The sequence below is a fragment of the Oreochromis niloticus genome, linkage group LG1, assembly GCF_001858045.2.
Source record: "Oreochromis niloticus isolate F11D_XX linkage group LG1, O_niloticus_UMD_NMBU, whole genome shotgun sequence".
Taxonomy (NCBI): Eukaryota; Metazoa; Chordata; class Actinopteri; order Cichliformes; family Cichlidae; genus Oreochromis; species Oreochromis niloticus.
The window spans coordinates 38,188,035-38,209,783 of NC_031965.2; the positions used below are offsets into that span (position 1 = coordinate 38,188,035).

A 21,749-nucleotide genomic window follows, 5' to 3' on the forward strand; every position below is an offset into this window, starting at 1 on the left:
TGGTAGTTTAGCTTTAGATTTGCTGTTCATAGCAGATCAGATTAGAAGGCAAAGCTAATCAAACTGTTTGAAACCTTTATTTTTACAGAGCTACAGGCTAACAGCTCACTTGCTGCCTCGTTTTCTGCTAAAGTTTTTAATTTATTCGTATCTCTGCCTTTTTATTTTTAACACCCTCCGTGTATTTGCTGTTTCACTGCTGATTTACTGATGAACTTTGACCTGCTCTAAGGTACAAGTATATGTGAATCGATGTTCCTAACCTGTCCATGTGGTTCCTCACACAAACCTTTACTCTGTGCTGTCAATAATACAGCCACAAATGCTTTCAGAAGTGGCTTTGTTTCATAGTTTTAGTGTTCAAACCAAGAATGATATTGTCTCCTGATAGCTGAACGGGGGGTGTGTTTTACATTTTATGGCGTCTTTCTAACCACAGGCAGCTGCGACTGATAAGCTCCATAAAGCCGAGATCAAACTGAAACTGGAGCACCAACAGCAGCTCCACCCGAACTGTGCAACTGACACTTTCTGCTTGACTGGCAGAGTGAGGCCCTTTGAGGACTGTGAGAGGCAGATAACAGCAGCCTTGCTGTTAAAGGACAAATAAAGTGAATTCACATTATTTTTTCTCTATCGCAGTCTGCATTCAGCTTCCTGTCTGGATGTTTTTTTTAATAGTTTCATTGTGGTGTTAAAGTCCATATGTCAGCTGAAATTTAATTTTGATAGATAAAGAGATAATCAGCTTTAGTAAAATATGGGGTGTTGGTAGGTTGGTTTTTAATAACAGATCAATTGCAATAGAAATCAACATTCTTCCTTCCACCTAATCAGAAAACGTAAACTTGAGCATGATGAACATGTCTGGACACCCAGATGTAGACTGAAGCAGTATGGGGGCAGGAATCTGATTACACTCCAGACAATGATTGTTCATACAAATCGACAGGCTGTTAATTTTGGAGGTATAGACAGAAACTGTCCTGTAAGCCGACACCAGTGGCATGGCTCCACAGGAAAAAAAATCTGCCTGCTAAACTGAAAGTACTCCAGACTATCAATCACTAAAAACATGTGGCTCAGGTCCTAAAACAAGCAAGAATGGGAAGCCTTTGGCAAAAACTACAACAAAACTACAGAAATGCAAATCCTCGATTCCCAAATGCTGTTGTTAAAGGAAGAACAGAAACTTGCAGTGAACGATTATCTTATTAAATATAGGTTTTAGATTTGTTTTCAATCAATGCAGTCAAATTCACTTGAAAAAATCTATAGTAGCACCAACCTGGAGCTCAGTGAGGCAACAGTGTTCAGCTAGCAGATAAACATACAAACTATAGACGATATTGCTTTATTGAATATGCAAACAGAAATTAAAAACTGGTCCCATTTTATTGTTAAATGGTTACTTGATTTTAGTCGTTGTTTAGTAAAATATAAAAAAGAGAAACCAGAAAATCCTCAAGTTCGGTGCAGGAATATGATGGTCTGCATCACTATGGTCTGATGCTAACAAACAAACCAAACCAACAAAACCACTGCAGAGTCAGTCCCTCAGTTCGTGTACAGGAAGTCTCTTCTTCTTCTTTTTCCTCTTCTATCGTTGCTCTTTCATCAGCTGTGCCTGAGCCTGCCTCCTCATGGCGAGGGCTGTCAAGGTGCAACACAACATCAGGCAGGGAAAGGAGGCGCAAGCCAGCAGGAGGCGCTCCTCTCCGAACTCTCTGACCATTGCCGGCCGCCGCCATAGGAAGTCGTGGAACAGTGCCTCCTGCTGGGCCAGTGTGCAGAGTGACAGCAAGATGTGGAAGAGCTGGTGGCCGTGGCCGACAATGTCAAAGTGGCCGGGGGAGAAACACTCAGGAACGGGGCAAGAGAAGAAGAAGGCGGATAGCATAAACAGCACCACCTGGTGGAAAAATGACAGAAAGCTTTTTGACAGTAGCACAAAAATATGCAAATAAGAACAATTTTTGCAATATTTTTACCCCAAATTACTAACCAGTAATAAATACAGCTGTTAGTTCTAATAGATGTGTGACTAAAGAAATAAGTCAAAGGAACTACCTGCAGGAAGTGCAATGGTAGTGCAGGGCTGCCCATCCAGCTGTGGGTGGCAAGACGGTGGGCAACTGGGCTGATGTCCAGTAGGTAGGCCACACCCATCGGGATCAGCTGGCAGAGCTTCCTGTGAAGGGGGTATGGACGGCGAAAACGAAGTTTTGCATAGCAGCAGGCAGTGCATGAGAGCCACGCAAGGAGGGCAGCTGCTGGGAGGAAGACCTGAAATCCAAAAACCTGATCAGGACATCTGAACATACCGAGGGACAGAAGACTCAAAAACAAATCTTTCAAACCATGTTTTTTTCCTTTCCATCTGAACATCCAGCCATCATTCCAACATTCAAAATCCAACTGTCCACAAAGTAATCATCAAACCATTAAATAAGCAACTACAAAACATCCAAATTGTCCATCCATGAACAAACCTGTCCAGCCTGCACTGGGTTCATCAGTCCAACATTCACACAATTCAGTCATGTAATCACCCCACTTTCCAATATCCAATTGTCACAGTATTCAGGTATCCAACATCCAATCATTAAATTGTTTACCAATATCATTTACAAACTATCCAGCCATCCAACATCCAGTCACTAAACTGTCCACTCATCACACTATTCAACAATCGATGAGTCGAACTATTCAACCTCCCAGCTCCAGTTGCATCACTGCATATACAGCCATTAAAGATATCAAGTGATCCAATAATGCAACATCCAACAATCAAATGAACCAACTTCCCAATCATTAAGCCATCCAGGACTCCATGTATTAAACTATCCAACCATCAAGTCATCCAACATCCAATCACTGAACTGTGCAACTGTCACACTATCCAAATTTTAACTACCCAACTACCCAACCCTCAAGTTCTCCGACCATACAATCATACCAGTATTCAACATCCAACTACCTAGTATCGACTCATCTAACTGTTTGACCATCACACCATCTAGCAGTCCATGTATCCAACTAGCCAGTCAGCCTGCTACCCAACCATACAACCATATCAATATCCAAACATCCAGCCTCAGACCATTAAGGCATTACACTATCCTACAATCCATCTATCCAAAAGGCAATCATCCAACTGTCCGACCATCACAATATCCAAACATCCAATGGTTATACTATCAAACCATCCAACTATCCAGTTCAGTAAATATTTAATGATCCAACCATGACACCATCCAACCATCCATACACCATACAGTCATCTAACTGTCAGGGGCTGAAAGGCTGATATGTGGAAGTGGACATAAAAGCAGACTCAGGGGACACTAGACTGGCAGTTACTAGCAGAGGGGCACAGTGGACTGGGGCAAACTGAGGGCACTGCAAGATCAGTCTCCATCTCTGGAAAAGGAGGGGGTTGGTACCTCGGAGAGGCTTCAAAAGGCGAGAGACCTATAGCAGAGGAGGGTAGTGAGTTATAAGTATATTCAGTCCATGAAAGTTGTGAGGACCAGGTAGCGGGGTTGTGGGTGTAACACAGTGAAGGGCAGTTTCCAACTGGCTCTGAAAGTGGTGCAAAAGGTCTTCCAATGGTCTTCTTAATGGTTGAAGAAAGCCTGAAGGCCACTGAGAGTTGCTTATGCTTTGCGCTGAATTGGGGGACCGGCCCCAGGATAAGGGCTTCTTCTTGGTCCCACGTGAGGGAACCCACCTTACAAGTGGCTGGGAGGAGGTTTTCTAGTTCAGGTTGATTGGTGTTTGTGGAGAACTGACGAGAGAGAGCATCGCCGAAGCGTGTAGCCCAAGCTACAGTGATTAGTGGTAGATGACAAGTGAAGCAAGCTGCAGTGGAGTTTAGTTCCAGGAATGGCAAAAACAAACTGGACACAGAAGGAAACAGCAGTTAGAATTCAATGAGGCAAATAACAAGAGATGGAAGAGCCGAGTTACCGCCGTAGCTGATGGACTGGCAATGAGATGAAAGGTGAGCTGGTCTTAAATGCCAGCCCGCTGATTGCCACTGATGGATCACTGCTGGATGATGCATGTGGAAATGAGCCTCCGCCCCCATGAGCAGATACTGGAGAACCAGAGCCAGCATGGAGAAACACATCAAAACAGCAGACACTCACTCGGATCATGATAGTGACACAATATGCAATCACCCAGCCATCACAATATCCAGCCATCTACCATTCAGTGAAAATACCCAAACATAACACTGTCAGACTATCCAACATGTAACATCCAACTGTCCAACCTCCTGCCTCCATCTAGACAGTCAGTCAAGACTAAATTTCCACCACCTTACCAGAAAACCACCAAACCATCCAAACAATCAACCAACATTGCAGACGTCCAACAATCAGCCATCAACTATTACCATAGTTCAATATCTGTAAACAAACCTGTCCCAGCATGCTTTGTCTCCAGGCAGTATTGGAGCTGTACAGGCAGAGAGCCAGAGCACAGCCATACTGATAGACGGCCACGCCCACATAGTCCAGGAAGAATAGTGAGTAATGCGCCTGCTCTGAGTGGGACTGCAGCAGGTGAGCTGCAGCACTGCGGGAGGTAACACGATGTTAGTTAAAGCTGCAATATTTAAAATGTTTACATTAAACTTCAAACATCATTCCCAAATCAAATATTTAGGAACACTTTCCTATCGTTGGTGACCAAAGAATGAATCACTCACCTACAGCTGAGGTATGTGACAGCAGAAAGAACATAGAGGACCAAAGGTAGAGAGGAGGCGTCCACAGAAAAACCTTCACCTTCAGGACCCTGCAGTCGGAAACCCAGGATTCCCTTAATAGGTCAAAGGTCAGACAACAGGAGGTCAAACAGAATGTCATCATGCAGCAGGAGATCAGAGCATCTGTAAATATCCTACCCCTCCTCGCATGATGGCGAACACCATGAACCTGAGCACCACGAAGGTGGCAGCCAGCAGGTGGCTCCACACATTCAGCGTCTCATTGTGGATCTGGAACAGGCTGAGGGCGTAACACCGCCATGACATGCCCGTGGGACGGTACCCCGTCAGGATGAAGCGCTCCCGAAACAGAGGGGGAACATCCACGTCTCGGACAGTGGGGGGGTTGGATGGAAGGAGGCGGTGCAGCAGAGGGAGGAAGTTAAGACAGAGCGAGGGATGGGCAAACGACACGTGAGGCATGATGGGAGATGACCCTGAGTCCAACTGGATGAGGAGGAAATGACAAGAAGATTCTGTGCTTTTGATTACCCCTGAGTGAAAATGAAAATCACACTTAAGTGGATTAAATTACAAATTTATTTGGAAGCCAAAAAGCTGATATCTGTAAAGCTTGTATCCTTGATATACTTTTATCTGTTGCGAATTCCAGATTACAAAATGTAAAATAAAAGTTTAATGCTGGGAAATGACTGTAATTCAACAGAGATATTTGTTATTAAAATGTCAAATATTTGTAGTTTATCAAACAAATTTCCACTATGAATATACCAGTAAAATACTCTGAAGTAATTTATTTTAAAACTCTATATACAGCGGGTAAAATAAGTATTGAACACGTCACAAATTTTCTAAATAAATACATTTCTAAAGGTGACATTAACATGAAATTCTCACCAGATGAAGGTAACAACCCATCCAATGCACACATACAAAGAAATCAAAGCACAGATGTCCATAAACTAATTTATTTGTAATAATGTGAAATGGCACAGGGAAGAAGTATTGAACACATGAAGGAAGGGAGGTTCAAAAAGGCATGGAAAGTCATGTCATCAGCTCCAAAATATCAGTAATTACTGCAAATTAATATCAGCTGGTTCCGTCCCAACTGATGGCCTATAAAAATGGTGTCTCATCACCAAGGTGTCACACAAGTAAACATCTCATGATGGATAAAACCAGCAAGCTCTCTCAACACTTTCACGACCTTAATTTTGTAAAACATACCAATGGCATTGGAGACAGAAGAATCTCAAAACTACTGAAGGTTCCAGTTAACACTGCTGGGGTCATAATGGCGTTGAAAGAACATCATTTCACCATAAACTGCCGCACAATATTTCAGACAGATTAATGAAAAGAATTATCAGAAGAGTCAAGAGTCCAAGAGTCAAGGAGCACATATCACCCCCAAAACACCAACAGTTGAGTCTGGAAGTGGAAACATCGTGGCGCAAGGCTGTTTTTCAGCATAATGTATTTTTCGGACCATAAAGCGTACCAGATTATAAGGCGCATTAAGCGAAACAAAACTAAGTTAAACTTTACTCAACTCATTCTTCTTGCTTCCTCCACTTCCGTGCCATTGATTCAATAGTGCTGAATTCTCTGGCAGCTGCTCTATTCCCATGTTGTTGCAGTATATTAATGACTAACCTCGTATTGTGGATGGATTATCTCAGTTGTTCTCCTGACTGAAGTTTGGTCCGTTTACAGCATCCTGCCATGTGATTGCATTTGTCCCTAACCATCGGGAACCCTCACGTTAACTTTTATCGAGTGGAAAAAAGTTAGCGTTCATCCTCCAGCTTCACTGTGTTTATGTACTGCGGTCAAGTGAGCCCTCACTTGCGAAGTCACAGTCAAGCTAGCCGCCCCGCCAGCCGCACCTAAAATGTGGTTGCACTATTCTTACGCATATTACGGTATGAATGCCGACTGGCTTAGAAACGCAGTCTTATGTGTCCTGACACTATTTAACTTCACAATCAACTCCGTTTTGGTTCATCTCCACTTTTCCCCTTGTGATCCACAGCCAAGATTACTGTACGAATCAGAGAAAATTAACAATAAAATTTGCCTAATATACAGTACTGTACTTTTAATATCTTCATCTTTGACCTCAGATTACATATAAACTGTAAGAGGTGCCGCAGATATTTCACTGGATTCTGACTCTAGGCCGTCTCCACTCTTCTCCCTGTGATCCACAGACAAATTTACTGTACGGTTTTTGAGAAAATTGATATTAAACTTTGCTCAACTTACTCTACTGTACTCTACATATTCCCAATTTTGACCTCAGATTACAGGAAAACTGTACGAGGTGCCGCAGATATCTCACTGGATTCTGACTCTAGACCGTCTCCACTCTTCACCCTCTCATCCACAGACAAATTTACTGTACGGTTTCTGAGATTGCTGTGTTAACAGAGTATGACATAGGCTAAGAAAATATACTGCCTAAAATATTATCAAATTTAAACAAGAAATTACAAAATTTCCACATTTGTTGTCATTGCCGTGTGTTCAGTAGAGCATTATTTAGTCATAAAAAATACATATCATTGAAATATCATCAGTAAAAGAAATACTCTCACTATGTAAGACATGTTAGCAAATTCAGTTAATAAATATTGTATCAAATCTATACAGATGTTTAAAGGCATAATGCAAAGCATGTTTGTTTCTTATGGCTTACAAATGTGTTTGCCTTTAACATAATTTACATTTCATTTATACAGTTTCACAGACGAAACAATAAAATAAGTTTCCTGAACTGTTCTTCATGGCCAAGATTTTGAATCCTTTTGAGGGTGATGCATTATCCATGAAGGTGAGCAATTTGTTCATTGACCTCTGACCCTCGCTGACTCTGACGCCTCCTAATTCTGCTTCCAGCCTTGATGATTAATTTGTTCTTCCTTTTGGCATCCCTGTCACTGATGCTGTCACCAGTTGTCCACCAGTCTAATCTGCAATTCCGGTGAACCCAGAATTACCTGTATCTTTGTAGTGTTTCCAAAAATATACACTATATGTTGATGGGCATTGTCCCACTTTTTTTCCTTTACAAGTAATAATCTCTATGGTTTTAATGACAATTCATATACAGATTGTGGAGGACTTTTTATTCAACACTAAAAATAGTTCCTCATCAGCAGACTGTAGTACAATTTCAGCCTACCGTTAATAAACCCATCCAATGCAGCGTTATCAGAGAAATTATGCAAATGATATGTTTTTATGTACTGGTAATCTATTTATCATGATTCCTGCTCTGATGATTATTTTCTTACCCTTTTGTAATTTTAATAGATAAAGGATGTTGAACATTAAGCTCCAAACAGGATGAATGAGGAAGACCACAGAGGAGAATCATGGATGTAGTGAAAGAATACATGCAGATGTAAATCTGTGCCATCAGAAACTGAATTTGAATAAGTTAAACTTGAATCTGAATTGTAACTTGAATAAATGCTTTTGAAAACTGAATTTGAATTAGTCGTATTTGAAATTGAATTTATGGTTTGAAAATGATCATCACTAAATTGAAATTGAATTTTATATATTGAAAATGAATTTATTTGCTTTGAAACTGCATTTCATCCTTTAAAAATTCAGCTCTCCAATAATTTCAGTTTCACTCCCACCATTCAGTTTCAGTTCTACAATTCAGTTTTTTTGGGACTTACATCCGGTTCCGGTTCAAGCGCAGATTAATAGAACTACATTTTACTAGCGCACCGAACGTGTTACTGACGGGAATCTACAGCGTCTTGAGCTGAATTAAGACTTCAGAAGTCATTCGTCATGTCGAATGACCAGCGGATAAACTCTCAGGTTGGTAATAAATGTATTACATGTATAAGAACAAGCGTCATGTTAACAAATGATAGCCATACAGTAACTTTTATGTTTATTGTAGCTGGTAGCTAAAAACGCTAATTTAGCCTAGTTTGCCCTGGATTTAGCTTTGACAAACAAATATGATCGACTGTTTCTAGTAGAAATCCAAAGTTGTCATCTTGTACCCTGTCAGAGCCCTGTATGCTTGTAGAGACCCCTACAGTAGGGAAACATGCAAAACGGTGTCCAAACCTTTGTATTTGAGCTTTATTTATGTCTTACACAGCATCCCAACTCTTTAGCTAACTTAATAACTTTAGCTAAAGTGAATAGTCTAATTTATTAGTACAGCATTACTGGATCACCTCTGTTTGAAGTGATATAATATGATATACAACTATCACTGAAACAGCAAACTTTGTAAATAAACAACACTTCTCATTCTCTAAACGTTTGGCCACAGCTGTAGATTACACTATCAGTGCTTGTTCACTCTTGACAATAATTACATTTCTAAATTCTCTTTGTGCATTTACAGGTAAACAATATCTAATATTTTATCTAAATGACTGCTTTGTCTTTGAAAAGGTGAAGAGCCTGAGGCCGGTGACAGTCCAGTTCTACTCCAAGTACATCCTTACGGTGGCTCACAGGACAAGGCTACATTCCTGTCCTGCCAGAAGAGAAGAGAAACTTCAGAGTCTTCATGCAGTTCAACCACACCTGTCATATTCCGTATGACAGGGGTCTCAAACTCCAGTCCTCGAGGGTCGGTGTCATGCAACTTTTCCATGTGTCCCTGGTGCAACACACCTGAATACAATTAGTAGGTTATTAGCAAGAGTATAGAACTTGACTGCATGCTGAGGTGGCAACCCCTAACCCTACCTACTCAAGTAAATGTATTTGGAAACATGTACTTCTAAAATACTTTTATTGCACCATGTTCATTCACTCATGAGCTGCTGTAATGTGAATCAAATGGCTGAATTGCCAACTCAGCATGCATTCAAGTTCTATACTCTTGCTAATGATCTACTAGGTGTGTTGCAAAAGTTGCAGGACAGCGGCCCTCGAGGACTGGAGTTTGAGACCCCTGCCGTATGGTGTTCATGCAGTTTTCTACCCCACAGTTACAGCATGTCTGACTGCCTGTTCAGCGTATGCAAAAATATATGATGAGTTTAAGCATGTGATGACAAAGGCCTTCCATTATGGTGTTTGTCATCATATGTCACAGACATCTGGATGATCATTTGGAATAAACTAAAAACTTGTTACTTCATCTTTTATCTTTATTATTATTATTATTGTTCTTATTTTACATTTTTCATTGTTAGGCATTAGGTTTATTTATAGTAGTCCTTTCCAACTTCTTTCCCTCTTCCATGTTACTGTGTCAGCATCTATTTGGGGTTGGGAGTGGAACAGAATTTATGAAATTGAATTTATGGTTTGAAAATGATCATCACTAAATTGAAATTGAATTTTATATATTGAAAATGAATTCATTTGCTTTGAAACTGCATTTCATCCTTTAAAAATTCAGCTCTCCAATAATTTCAGTTTCACTCTCACCATTCAGTTTCAGTTCCAAAATTCAGTTTTTTGGGACTTACATCCGGTTCCGGTTCAAGCGCAGATTAATAGAACTACATTTTACTAGCGCACCGAACGTGTTACTGACGGGACTCTACAGCGTCTTGAGCTGAATTAAGACTTCAGAAGTCATTCGTCATGTCGAATGACCAGCGGATAAACTCTCAGGTTGGTAATAAATGTATTACATGTATAAGAACAAGCGTCATGTTAACAAATGATAGTCGTACAGTAACTTTTACGTTTATTGTAGCTGGTAGCTAAAAACGCTAATTTAGCCTAGTTTGCCCTGGATTCAGCTTTGACAAACAAATATGATCGACTGTTTCTAGTAGAAATCCAAAGTTGTCATCTTGTACCCTGTCAGAGCCCTGTATGCTTGCAGAGACCCCTACAGTAGGGAAACATGCAAAACGGTGTCCAAACCTTTGTATTTGAGCTTTATTTATGTCTTACACAGCATCCCAACTCTTTAGCTAATTTAATAACTTTAGCTAAAGTGAATAGTTAGTCTAATTTATTAGTGCAGCATTACTGGATCACCTCCGTTTGAAGTGATATGATACAACAGTGATACAACTATCACTGTTTAACTATCATAATAATTCTTAGGGTACTGAGTGCATGCTTAATTAGTTGTTTTTTTTAAAACATACTGCTCCATTGCTATGTTTGACAGGCTGAAGTTGTCATGTCACCTCCTAAATCGACCATCTTTTACAGGTGTTTTGTGCCAGAAATGGAGTGTCCACTGAAGACTGAAGATACTGAATCTCTACACCTTGCCATTGATCCCTCTTGTGCCTTCATCTAGACAAGAGACATAACCACTCTCACATGCTCTGTACCTACATCACCTTCCCTGACAGTCGTAGCTTGGCTCATCTGAGGGTGAAATTATAAGAATGTGTTATTTTGCAAAGTGCTCTCTAGGGTTCCTAAATAAAATATGGCATTGAGGTCATTTCTTTTGAATTAATCCCTTCTTCTGAAATATAAGAACCTCTCCTGGTTTTAATGGCACTTTGGATTTCCTTACTTTCTGTTCCACTCCCAACCCCAAATAGATGCTGACACAGTAACATGGAAGAGGGAAAGAAGTTGGAAAGGACTACTATAAATAAACCTAATGCCTAACAATGAAAAATGTAAAATAAGAACAATAATAATAATAATAAAGATAAAAGATGAAGTAACAAGTTTTTAGTTTATTCCAAATGATCATCCAGATGTCTGTGACATATGATGACAAACACCATAATGGAAGGCCTTTGTCATCACATGCTTAAACTCATCATATATTTTTGCATATGCTGAACAGGCAGTCAGACATGCTGTAACTGTGGGGTAGAAAACTGCATGAACACCATACGGCAGGGGTCTCAAACTCCAGTCCTCGAGGGCCGCTGTCCTGCAACTTTTGCAACACACCTAGTAGATCATTAGCAAGAGTATAGAACTTGAATGCATGCTGAGTTGGCAATTCAGCCATTTGATTCACATTACAGCAGCTCATGAGTGAATGAACATGGTGCAATAAAAGTATTTTAGAAGTACATGTTTCCAAATACATTTACTTGAGTAGGTAGGGTTAGGGGTTGCCACCTCAGCATGCAGTCAAGTTCTATACTCTTGCTAATAACCTACTAATTGTATTCAGGTGTGTTGCACCAGGGACACATGGAAAAGTTGCATGACACCGACCCTCGAGGACTGGAGTTTGAGACCCCTGTCATACGGAATATGACAGGTGTGGTTGAACTGCATGAAGACTCTGAAGTTTCTCTTCTCTTCTGGCAGGACAGGAATGTCGCCTTGTCCTGTGAGCCACCGTAAGGATGTACTTGGAGTAGAACTGGACTGTCACCGGCCTCAGGCTCTTCACCTTTTCAAAGACAAAGCAGTCATTTAGATAAAATATTAGATATTGTTTACCTGTAAATGCACAAAGAGAATTTAGAAATGTAATTATTGTCAAGAGTGAACAAGCACTGATATAGCCGTGGCCAAACATTCAGAGAATGAGAAGTGTTGTTCGTTTATTTACAAAGTTTGCTGTTTCAGTGATAGTTGTATATCATATTATATCACTTCAAACAGAGGTGATCCAGTAATGCGGTACTAATAAATTAGACTATTCACTTTAGCTAAAGTTATTAAGTTAGCTAAAGAGTTGGGATGCTGTGTAAGACATAAATAAAGCTCAAATACAAAGGTTTGGACACCGTTTTGCATGTTTCCCTACTGTAGGGGTCTCTGCAAGCATACAGGGCTCTGACAGGGTACAAGATGACAACTTTGGATTTCTACTAGAAACAGTCGATCATATACATTTATTACCAACCTGAGAGTTTATCCGCTGGTCATTCGACATGACGAATGACTTCTGAAGTCTTAATTCAGCTCAAGACGCTGTAGAGTCCCGTCAGTAACACGTTCGGTGCGCTAGTAAAATGTAGTTCTATTAATCTGCGCTTGAACCGGAACCGGATGTAAGTCCCAAAAAAACTGAATTGTAGAACTGAAACTGAATGGTGGGAGTGAAACTGAAATTATTGGAGAGCTGAATTTTTAAAGGATGAAATGCAGTTTCAAAGCAAATGAATTCATTTTCAATATATAAAATTCAATTTCAATTTAGTGATGATCATTTTCAAACCATAAATTCAATTTCAAATACGACTAATTCAAATTCAGTTTTCAAAAGCATTTATTCAAGTTACAATTCAGATTCAAGTTTAACTTATTCAAATTCAGTTTCTGATGGCACAGATTTACATCTGCATGTATTCTTTCACTACATCCATGATTCTCCTCTGTGGTCTTCCTCATTCATCCTGTTTGGAGCTTAATGTTCAACATCCTTTATCTATTAAAATTACAAAAGGGTAAGAAAATAATCATCAGAGCAGGAATCATGATAAATAGATTACCAGTACATAAAAACATATCATTTGCATAATTTCTCTGATAACGCTGCATTGGATGGGTTTATTAACGGTAGGCTGAAATTGTACTACAGTCTGCTGATGAGGAACTATTTTTAGTGTTGAATAAAAAGTCCTCCACAATCTGTATATGAATTGTCATTAAAACCATAGAGATTATTACTTGTAAAGGAAAAAAAGTGGGACAATGCCCATCAACATATAGTGTATATTTTTGGAAACACTACAAAGATACAGGTAATTCTGGGTTCACCGGAATTGCAGATTAGACTGGTGGACAAGCAGAGATGTTGTGTACAACTGGTGACAGCATCAGTGACAGGGATGCCAAAAGGAAGAACAAATTAATCATCAAGGCTGGAAGCAGAATTAGGAGGCGTCAGAGTCAGCGAGGGTCAGAGGTCAATGAACAAATTGCTCACCTTCATGGATAATGCATCACCCTCAAAAGGATTCAAAATCTTGGCCATGAAGAACAGTTCAGGAAACTTATTTTATTGTTTCGTCTGTGAAACTGTATAAATGAAATGTAAATTATGTTAAAGGCAAACACATTTGTAAGCCATAAGAAACAAACATGCTTTGCATTATGCCTTTAAACATCTGTATAGATTTGATACAATATTTATTAACTGAATTTGCTAACATGTCTTACATAGTGAGAGTATTTCTTTTACTGATGATATTTCAATGATATGTATTTTTTATGACTAAATAATGCTCTACTGAACACACGGCAATGACAACAAATGTGGAAATTTTGTAATTTCTTGTTTAAATTTGATAATATTTTAGGCAGTATATTTTCTTAGCCTCTGTCATACTCTGTTAACACAGCAATCTCAGAAACCGTACAGTAAATTTGTCTGTGGATGAGAGGGTGAAGAGTGGAGACGGCCTAGAGTCAGAATCCAGTGAGATATCTGCGGCACCTCGTACAGTTTTCCTGTAATCTGAGGTCAAAATTGGGAATATATAGAGTACAGTAGAGTAAATTGAGCAAAGTTTAATATCAATTTTCTCAAAAACCGTACAGTAAATTTGTCTGTGGATCACAGGGAGAAGAGTGGAGACGGCCTAGAGTCAGAATCCAGTGAAATATCTGCGGCACCTCTTACAGTTTATATGTAATCTGAGGTCAAAGATGAAGATATTAAAAGTACAGTACTGTATATTAGGCAAATTTTATTGTTAATTTTCTCTGATTCGTACAGTAATCTTGGCTGTGGATCACAAGGGGAAAAGTGGAGATGAACCAAAACGGAGTTGATTGTGAAGTTAAATAGTGTCAGGACACATAAGACTGCGTTTCTAAGCCAGTCGGCATTCATACCGTAATATGCGTAAGAATAGTGCAACCACATTTTAGGTGCGGCTGGCGGGGCGGCTAGCTTGACTGTGACTTCGCAAGTGAGGGCTTGTCACTACCCGATCCGTACCGGAAACCCGATCGGTACCCGCATGCGCAAATCTTACGTCACTTCCTCTCTTTGCCAGCATTGCGACATTCAATATATTTGAATGATACAGTTAGCGCCCAGTTAGCTCCTAGCATTTCTCAACAGCTCTACCTCCTTTTCGACTACCGGGACATTTAAACAATGGATAATCCGTATACAAACAAATTCATGCTTTTCTCCTCAACAGACAGCGTCCCCCGATTGAACAAAAGCTCCGTAAAATAATAAGAATGGCGCCTAATTACAGACTTAATAATACAGACTTTGTAATATGTCACGTGAAGATTCATCAGCCAGATTAAGTGTTTACTGACAACTGACAGTGATAGCGGACATCATCATCACTATTCCAATCAATCCTCTCCACACAGACAAGCATAAACACACTTGACTATCGCTAAATCCAATTTAACACGCATTTGAAATGACGCTAATTCAGTTCATAACAGGGTTCATTCGCTCGGTCAGCAGGTGGCGGTATCCTCGTACACTGGGGAGTAAACTGCCATTAAACGAACAGAAGAAGAAGAAAACATCTGCACATGCGCGGTACGGATCGGGTAGACCCGATTTGTACAGTCGGACTGTGCACATGCGCAGTAAGGATCGGGGAGTCCTGATCCATAACTATCTTTTTATTTTTCGTTTTTGTCTACATTGTACTGAAATGCTTCATTATTGCAAACATTTTAAGATATACTTATTATTCTTAACATCTTAACAGATACTCTGACCCGTAACTATCGTAAAACGCTTCGACCGGAAGTAGACACCTTTCGCGCATGCGGGGTACCGATCGGGTTTCCGGTACAGATCGGGTAGTGACAGGGCTCACTTGACCGCAGTTGTTTATGTTATGCTAACATAGCTGTGTCGCTAGCGATCACGTAGCACATCATTATATACCAGCTAGCATCCTGCTAACTTCTAACTCCGTTAAATTGAATAAATCCTGTTTTCATGGATGCCTGGATGTTAAACTTAATTCTTACACCTGGTAAAGCAGCAATGCTGATTATTTTATTACAGATGAAAGAATTTAGACAGTTTTTAACTCTCAGTGATGCGGTGTGTTTTGGACCTGAAACAGACGGAGTTTAGGACCCAGATTACTCCGTGAGGCTCCTGACTACGGTAGCCGTAATGCTCTGACAATCCATCAAGCAGTGCGGCTTTGTAGCTTACCAAAGTCATAATAAAAAATTTTTTGACAAATGTTTGAGCGCCATGTACCACATAAAAACGGTTTGAGGTCAGTGAACACAACCAGAATTCATACATAAGGCGCACTGTCGATTTTTGAGAAAACTGAAGGATTTTAAGTGCGCCTTATAGTGCGGAAAATACGGTACTTCATATAACTGAAAGAAGGATGAATGGAAAGATGTACAGAGACATTCTTGATAAAAATCTGCTACCATCTACCAGGATGATGAAGATGAAACGAGGGTGGACGTTTTAGCAGGATGATGATCCCACAGCCAAGGATACTCTCAGCTGCTTTCAGAGAAAGAAAAAGCTGCTAGAATGACCCAGCCAATCAGCTGACCTGAATCCAAATGTAAGTCTATGGAAAGATCTAAAGTTCATAGCGGGGTCGACAGAACCTTCAGGATTTGAAGACTGTTTGTGTGGAACAATGGACCAAAATCACACCTGAGCAATGCATGAGACTAGTTTCTTTGTACAAAAGGCATCTTTAAGCTATGATCACCAACACAGGCTGTTGGATGAAGTATAATACATTTCAGTAAACGTGTTCAATACTTTTCCCTGTGTTTCTCTCATTAATACACATAAATTTATGGAGATCTATGGTTCGAATTCTTTGCATGTGTGCACTGCATTGGGTTGTTTCGTGTCAATAGCAGCTTTAAAAATTTATTTACTTTGAAAATAAGTAACTACTTTACTTATTTTACCCGCTGTGCATGAGAGGGAAATAAATGTACAATTAGGTGGCAAATAGATTGAGTTAAAAGTAGTCGAACTGCTTTGATTGGAGCTTGTTCAGCTTCAACAAACTTCAGCATAAAGATGCTTCACGCTGAATTATTGCACACTCTAATGGTAAAATAATGTTGCACCTGTTTTCTTAAACACTTAAGCTTCAATCATCTCTGTACGAAGGTCAGAGGTCACAGAATCTGAAGGACAAGAAAGAAATGAAACCTACCTGAGTGTCTCCTGGATGTGAGCTGCTTGCTGCTACACTGCACGACTCATTTTCTACTCTCCTCTATTGTTTTCTGTTCGGGTCTTTGGGCCTGCTGTCAGAGTGTTTAACACACACACACACACACACACACACACACACACTCCACAATGTGCTCTTGTTTTCAGCTAATTAGAGCTGATTTCAGTCTGAACGAGTTTTTCTCTGCAGAGGATTTCAGACATCATGGGACTCAGCAGTAATGCACACTTCGCTCCAGCGTGCATGCCAATACACAACCAAATCCTCCACACAGTAAAGTTGCAGTCATTTGTTATTCTCGAAACATGTCAGATTAATAAAAGGAAAGGTTAGGAACATTTCTAATATTCCACTGCACATGATGGTAAATTTGGAGACTAATTCAACAAAAAATAAAAGCTAAAGCAAAGCAAAAGTGTAAACTTCAAGTTTTTCTTTTCTCTTGTTATTGTAGTTATATTTCCATATTCTAAATGAAAACTATTCTATTTTATTCTCTTCTAAAATAATAAAAATGTAAGATGATAAAATATTAAAGAATTTCAGTCAAAACAAAACTATAAAAGGTAACAAGCTTTGTAGAAGAATTATGTTTTAAAAAGAGGAGAACTCAGTTCTGCTGCGCCTACCGGTGGATGGTGAGGGAACTGCAAGTCCACAACTACATGTTTAATTTGTTTGGTATTTGATTTGTTTGGTTATATTCACACGCCATCATTCAAAGATCAGGACTGTTCCTGTAATGTTACTGTCAAAAGAAGTCATGTCTTTCATTGTACAAAATGTTATTTTGTGCTTGAACAAAAGCTCTGTGATGGTATCACACGAGTAATCATCCAAACCCAGATTTGAAAACAGCATTTCACACCATCAAACACCGAGTCCTTTTATCTGAACTGAAGCTGTTCTGTAGATTTCTCTATCACAGAGAAAGCAATGTGCATGTATTCACTCCGCAGGGATTCCACAAGGCTCTATGCTCGTACTACTTTTCTTTGAACTTCACATTAACGTGTTTCTAAATATTAATATTCCAATGTGTGCAGATGATGCAGTAGTCTTTAAACAGTTACACAATCAAAATCACGCATTCTTGTGTCTTACAGAGGCATTGACTCAGGTTTAAGAGTGACTTCAAAATCATTAATTTGACTAATTATTGAATAGTGTTTGTGATGTTTATGACACAACTAATGACACTGTAAACAAGTTCAGTTAACTTTGACTCACTTTGTAACAGTATGACTGAAAATTTCAGCAACAATGTAAAATTTAATCTACACAATTCTAAGCACATCAGGCCATTTCTGAGAAAAAAAATCGATAAAGGCAATCTCTTAAGCTTCGATCATTTAAAAAAACATGTCAGTTTTATGTATAAAGTTTTTATATAGACTTTCATTATACTTTAAGTTGATTTATTAGGGGAATTGGTGTTAGGGCTGCTGCTAGAGTGGACAGCGAGGGGGCCTCATAGGTGAACCAAATGTGAAGTAAAATGTGAGGTCAGTAAAGGGGAGTAACTATTTGGCACTTACCAGATTGACGCTGCACAAACAATGAAGACTCATCTCAAACAAACGAGACCTGTCATCATTTTTTTACTCCACGTAGTTTTTATTTGTTTGTGTGTTTTTTTATGTTACCTGCACAGAGACTATAGATAAAAATAAAGACCTGTTTCAAATCTGGCACATCTGAAATTAACACGCACTTTTTAAATAAATACAATAAAAACAGCAAGAACGAAATGACCAGGTTTCAATTAGCTTATTTTTTTTAGCTCCTTTTATTTTGAAATATTTCTGTGTCCTGTGCTTCACTTCTAATTGGTCTGGGCTCTAACACAGGTGCATCCGACTGCCACAGAGCGGAACGATGCTTTGTAGCAGCGCCGGCCATTGTGTGAGGTCAGGACCAGGACGTCCTGGTAGACGGGGAGCGGGTTCAGGTCCTTTTGGTCCTTCTGTCCCGGGATGGGACTGGAACAAAAGCTGGTACTGCACTCGGCCTCCCAGAGCGTCCTGGGGATTCGGTTTCTCTCCGTGTTTGGCCTGAATCAGTAAACACACCAAGTGAAATTAGACGTCTATCAGAGCTGCTTCTGGTTTTATTCATTCAGTCATCTATTCACAAATTCATTCATGAGTTTACTCACGTCCAGTTCCACGGAGACAGAGATCTGCTGTGGATGTCCCCGTTTCCTCCAGTCAAGCTTGTGATCTCGGAGGAGAACGTCAACGTGGCGTCACATTCGGTGGCGGATTCAGTTTCAACCTCGGAGTGAGCGACCCACAATGCACTGCAACATACCTGAAGATACAAGATTACCAACAAGTTACAATCTTGGGTTTTACTAAATGTAACCATTTCAACTATTTTTACATTGTTTCATATACATATATGTATTTCAGAGCTTTATTTATCACTCTCAGCCTGTTTGAAACATCTTTCGGTGGTTTCAACTTTTAATCTAAGAGTAAGAAACTCTTAAAAACTCTTAGTGAGGCTCATCTGTGCAGGTTTCTCAGTATTTTAAGTTTTTAGTATGTACTAAAAGCTTAAAATAATAAAACTAGAATTATTAGTTTCACAGTTTTAAACTCTGCCTTTTAAAGGCTGTTAGAGCGTTTATTCATCAAAGTCCATTCGTGTGAAAAAGAATGTCCACTCTCACTGCTTCCCTTTATGACCCAGGTGCTGCCAATCAAATGCCCTTCGTTAACTGATTAATGACCCGAGGGACCACCTCTATATACAGGTGTATGTTAACACACTCAATGCCACAATCTCCCCAGGAGCAGACATACCAGTAAATTAACCCTGAGCTCAAACCCTAGCTAACCCTCAAACCCTCTGACTCCACAGGCCTCACTCAGCAGGTTAAAGGTCAAAGTTCAGTACAATTAGAAACAGACTGAACAAGCATGGCTTGTCTTGAAGAAGACGGCAGCACAGTTTAGGTTTGCCAGGCTGCATCTGAATAAAGCAAAGACTTCTGGAACAGAAGTACACTTTGTACACTAAACCAAACAGTTTTCTAGAGTCACACGTGAGGCCATCAGTCCCACAGAAAGCTTGGACCAAACTGATGAGCCCAAGCACAGCAGCAAATCTCCAACAGAAAGGCTGAGAAAGAAAAGAATCAAGCTGCTGCAGTGGTCCAGAGTCCAGAGAGCTGTGCATGAACGAATGGTGCAAACCTCAATGAACTGAAGCAACGTGAGAGTGGACCAAAACCGCTCTACAATGATGAGACAGACCGATAGACTCACACAGAAAACAAAGTCCAAATCCAGAGTGAAACAGCATCACAAATTATAGATGTAATATCAACACAAACAAGCTCTTTTTAATCAAGTCTACCTCGATTTAATCCATGGTTTCACCCTAAGGCTGGATGGAAATCTGTTTGTGAATGTGAAAGCGTTCAGCCCGGTTGGACTGTTTTAAAGGAGATTTGGTGGATTCTTCAGAAAAAGCTGGAAATGAAATCCCAAACCTGACATGCTTCGAGCATCCATCAGCATCCGCTAACCTGAGCGCGCTGCTGAGATTCTATAAAAATACCTAAAGACACCCCAGACTTCATCCCTTGAAGGTTATTTAATTGTACTTTTTAGTGAGATGATGACAATTTAACCAACGACAAACTTCATCACTCTAACACTCTGTTTTAACAGGGTTTAAATTTCAAATCTACAGGGTCGAATAAGAACCACGATAAGCACAAAAAAAGACATTATAGTCCATTAAACAGCAGCCGACACAAAAATCTGTTTTAAATATAAATGAACACAGTGTGTCTGCAGGAGGATGATTTCACTGAGAGTTTTAGGAAAGGATGAACGCACTATTACACGTCATGACTGTGTAATTATCAGGTAAAAATACCAAAAACTGTTATAGTTGATTAAATATTATGTTAGCCACACACATTCCTTTTTATAATTATTTATAATTATAATATATAATATATTATATTTATCATTATTATAAATTCCTTTTTATACAATTATAAACCTACAGGAGATTATCTGGAAAAGTGAAGTAAAACATTACCGATTACTTTATTAAAAGCGTTTTCTGACCAGTTTAAATTTACTCACCTGCCCAAAGACCCGCGCTGGGTCCAGTTCTGGAAAGCCTGACGCCTGCGCTGCATACCTGACTCTTCTAGAGGCCAGCTAACGACATCTCTGAAAGACTGTTCTGGAACTAGTTTCTGTTTGCGACACTTTTCATATCCATCTATTAAATGATCCCAGTATAACCTCTTAGGTTTTACTGGGATCATTAACCTCTGCTGATTCTTCCAGTCTGATCAATTTTTCAATCAAACTACTAAATTTACTTTCCGCTGAAACTTCTCACCAGTCATCCCCAATCTAACCTTTGCGACTATCAGCCGTGAGTAATTTCTTCCTTGTAACTTCCAGCAGACTAATATAATCTGGCTTTTCATCTTTCAGTCGCAGTAAACAGATGATCAGAGTGAATAAAGCCGATGCTCACCAGCAGAGTGTAGATGCCGTGCCTCAGCAGCTTCATGATGTCGCTCTGGTCCCGTCCAGCGTCTGTGTGCGACTGCTCTCAGATCAGCAGAATTTATGCTGATCAGATGTGATCACGCCTGATCTCTGAGATGATAACAGCTCAAGAAAGAAAAAGGGAGATTCCTGTTATCTCTGCAGACCATCTGAATCACACGATGAAAGCCTGACAGGCGGTCTGTCAGATGAAAATAACACGTTTGCTGCACTGATAACATCTGTGACAGAAAAACAGGAAAAAAGTGTAAAACAGCAGAAGCTGAATTTTATTTTCAGTGTGACAGATTTGGTTGCATTAATTTAAAGAACAGAATTTGTTTTAATGACAACAGATTCTACTTTTTTTATTTTCTGTAATATAGTGTCCAGTGTTTGCATTAAATGTGTTAATAAGTGTAC

At 39.7% G+C, this 21,749-nt stretch overlaps 2 protein-coding genes across 2 annotated transcripts; both read right to left on the reverse strand.

Annotated features, from left to right (window-relative positions):
* Positions 1 to 769: 769 nt before the first annotated feature.
* LOC100691763 (membrane progestin receptor beta) lies at positions 770 to 16,818 on the reverse strand. The gene is made up of 6 exons (XM_019361511.2): positions 16,777 to 16,818; positions 4,919 to 5,274; positions 4,721 to 4,833; positions 4,431 to 4,587; positions 2,071 to 2,286; positions 770 to 1,912 (listed from the first exon to the last, which is right to left on the reverse strand). Exons 2-6 carry the CDS (start codon positions 5,201 to 5,203, stop codon positions 1,601 to 1,603), a joined length of 1,083 nt encoding a protein of 360 aa, XP_019217056.1. The 5' UTR covers positions 5,204 to 5,274; positions 16,777 to 16,818; the 3' UTR covers positions 770 to 1,600.
* A 1,738-nt stretch (positions 16,819 to 18,556) lies between these two features.
* On the reverse strand, positions 18,557 to 21,445 carry il17a/f2 (interleukin 17a/f2). Its single transcript, XM_003437752.5, has 3 exons — positions 21,313 to 21,445; positions 18,956 to 19,110; positions 18,557 to 18,851 (listed from the first exon to the last, which is right to left on the reverse strand). The coding sequence occupies exons 1-3, from the start codon at positions 21,346 to 21,348 to the stop codon at positions 18,623 to 18,625; spliced, it is 420 nt and encodes a 139-aa protein (XP_003437800.1). The 5' UTR covers positions 21,349 to 21,445; the 3' UTR covers positions 18,557 to 18,622.
* Positions 21,446 to 21,749: the final 304 nt, after the last annotated feature.